The 2,467-nt window shown below is 39.3% G+C and overlaps 1 protein-coding gene across 1 annotated transcript; it reads left to right on the forward strand.

The window, feature by feature from the left end:
- Nucleotides 1–504: 504 nt before the first annotated feature.
- LOC114375704 (kelch-like protein 28) lies at nucleotides 505–2,065 on the forward strand. The gene has a single exon (XM_028333551.1). It carries the CDS (start codon nucleotides 724–726, stop codon nucleotides 1,843–1,845), a length of 1,122 nt encoding a protein of 373 aa, XP_028189352.1. The 5' UTR covers nucleotides 505–723; the 3' UTR covers nucleotides 1,846–2,065.
- The last annotated feature ends 402 nt before the right edge of the window (nucleotides 2,066–2,467 follow it).

Below are 2,467 nucleotides of genomic sequence, written 5' to 3' on the forward strand. Positions count from 1 at the left end.
CTACAAGGTACTTTTATTTTTTAGTATTTCTCTAACCCTCCTCCTTTCTCCCTTTTGGTTGAACCAAGAGGCTATTATTTCAGTACCTCATTACTTTTTCCCCCTCAATAAATGGCAACTTTAGACTTAAAAAGCAGAGTCTAATCTTACGCTACAAGTCATTCTTAAATTTGGTATGCTCATGCCATCATCATTTCAATAATTCACATTCCTCATAAGAGATACCCCAGCACTGTTGGAAAAATCAAATTGATATTCTAGTTTGTAAAATAAACATAGTGTGTAATTGAAAATGTTGCTACCAAAAGAGAGAACAAATCCCATCCAAACAAGTCCTAGCCTAAAAATACACGCCACAAAGAGATTAATTAAATAAAAAATTTGTTCAAATCCTGTTTACTACCTAGACCTTGGAAAATCCGGAAAATAATAATCTTTGTCCCATTTGCTAAACAAAATAAGACATGACCATGTACAATAACCACCAAATGTTTCATCTCTTATCACAAGAAGAAAATTCATTGATTTCAGCGCCACGTGTTCTTCCTAGTCGATGCTCACGATCCAACTTTTGGTTTTCTCCGTCATTTTTCCTCTATATCTCTCCCCCACCTTTATACTATTACATTTCCCACTTGCCATTGACACACAAAACTTAGGAATTAATACTCAGTGAAAATATCACTAGTACTGGGCTACTAGCACACTCTCCCAAAAACTCCAATGGGTTCGCTCCCTTCTCCACCAAGACCAACAGCTCCACCATCCCCAGAAAATCTTCTTTCCAATCATGTAGTGGTTGCTGTGTTTTGTCCTAGAGAACCAACCCCAGGTGTCAGTCTCCCAAATTCAATTGAGCTATATTACCCATCCATGAACACATGGACCTATGTAGGCACAATTCCTGGCCTAATTGATGACCAAATCTTAAAGGGTTTTGCCATAGTCTCCCTAGGGGACTTTATTTACATAATTGGTGGCCAAATTTGTCACAAAGAAATGGTTCATGTATCTGATGAATGTGCTGACTACGTTGATGAGGGTATCAAAGTTGTGGCAACAGTTCTCCGTTACAACATTAGAACCAACCAATGGTTCAATTGTGCACCACTAGGTGTGGCACGGTATGATTTTGCTTGCACAGTTTGTGACAACAAAATCTACGTGGCAGGGGGGAAGTCCACGCTGTCATGTGCCGGGCCAGCACGGGGGATCTCATCGGCTGAGGTGTACGACCCCGAAAATGACAAGTGGATCCCTTTGCCTAATTTGCATATTTTAAGGTACAAATGTATAGGTGTGACGTGGCAAGGGAAAGTTTACATAGTTGGGGGGTTTGCTGAGAGAGAAGACTCGGATAAGACAATGCCAAGCATAGTGGAACGTAGTTCAGCAGAGGTGTATGACACGCAAGCAGGGAAGTGGGACATGATAGCGGGGATGTGGCAATTGGATGTGCCACCTAATCAGATAGTGGCAGTGAATGGTACACTTTTGAGTTCAGGGGATTGCCTGAATGCATGGAAGGGACACATTGAGGCCTATGATGGAAAACTTTGGAATGAAGTTGATGGATCGCACAAGAGAAACCTGTCCACATTAGAGGACAACTATGAGAATTGGCCTCCGAATGATCAAAGACTGTACCTAACTATGGCACCAATTGGGACTCGTTTGTTTTTCTTGGCAGGTTACAGGATAGGTGGGGAACTACCAAGAACTATGTCTGTTGTGCACATGTTTGACACTTCAGCCACCAGGGATGCTTGGAGGAGCTTTGAACCAATGGAATTGGAGGGTGAGAAAGAGCTTTGTGGCCATTGCTGTGTTGTGCAACTCTCTTAAATTGAGAGTTCAAAAAAAAAAAAAAAAACAATATGTAGAATGGTTTAAGTTTAATTTATAGCTATATGTTATTATCAATGCATAACTTTTTTTTTGGCTAGATCACTATATATGCATTTGAAAGACAGCTCTGTCTTTGGTTGAATTGTTTGCTACAGATCAAATCCTCATGACAATTCCAACCCAGTTAACAAATAAAAGGAAAATGGCTTAAGATGCAGTTTTAATCTTTTTAATTTCATGTTTGAGCAATTTTACTTTCATAAAATGCCTACCTCACTATGCTTCCAACAGGGCTATCTCTAAAGGAGATATATTTGAGAAAGAAAAAAAAAATTGACTTCGGTAACTTGAGTTCCTTAAGCAGGCAATGCTAATTATCATTTGTAATAACTATCCACGTGATTTACGTTAGCTCCGTCACTATCAATCTGCTTTGCGGAAAGTTTTGGGAGAAAGGATTGTTTGGCCCAAATTAGCAACAAACAGGTGTTCCAAAGTACAAACCATGATACCATTTATTAAGGCATATATCAAATTAAACACGTACTACTATCTTCAATAGCATAAAGCTACGGGGGTGGGGATATATAAGAGTATCCATCCAAAAGTAAAATAACTA

This window comes from Glycine soja, chromosome 11, assembly GCF_004193775.1.
Source record: "Glycine soja cultivar W05 chromosome 11, ASM419377v2, whole genome shotgun sequence".
Classification (NCBI taxonomy): domain Eukaryota; kingdom Viridiplantae; phylum Streptophyta; class Magnoliopsida; order Fabales; family Fabaceae; genus Glycine; species Glycine soja.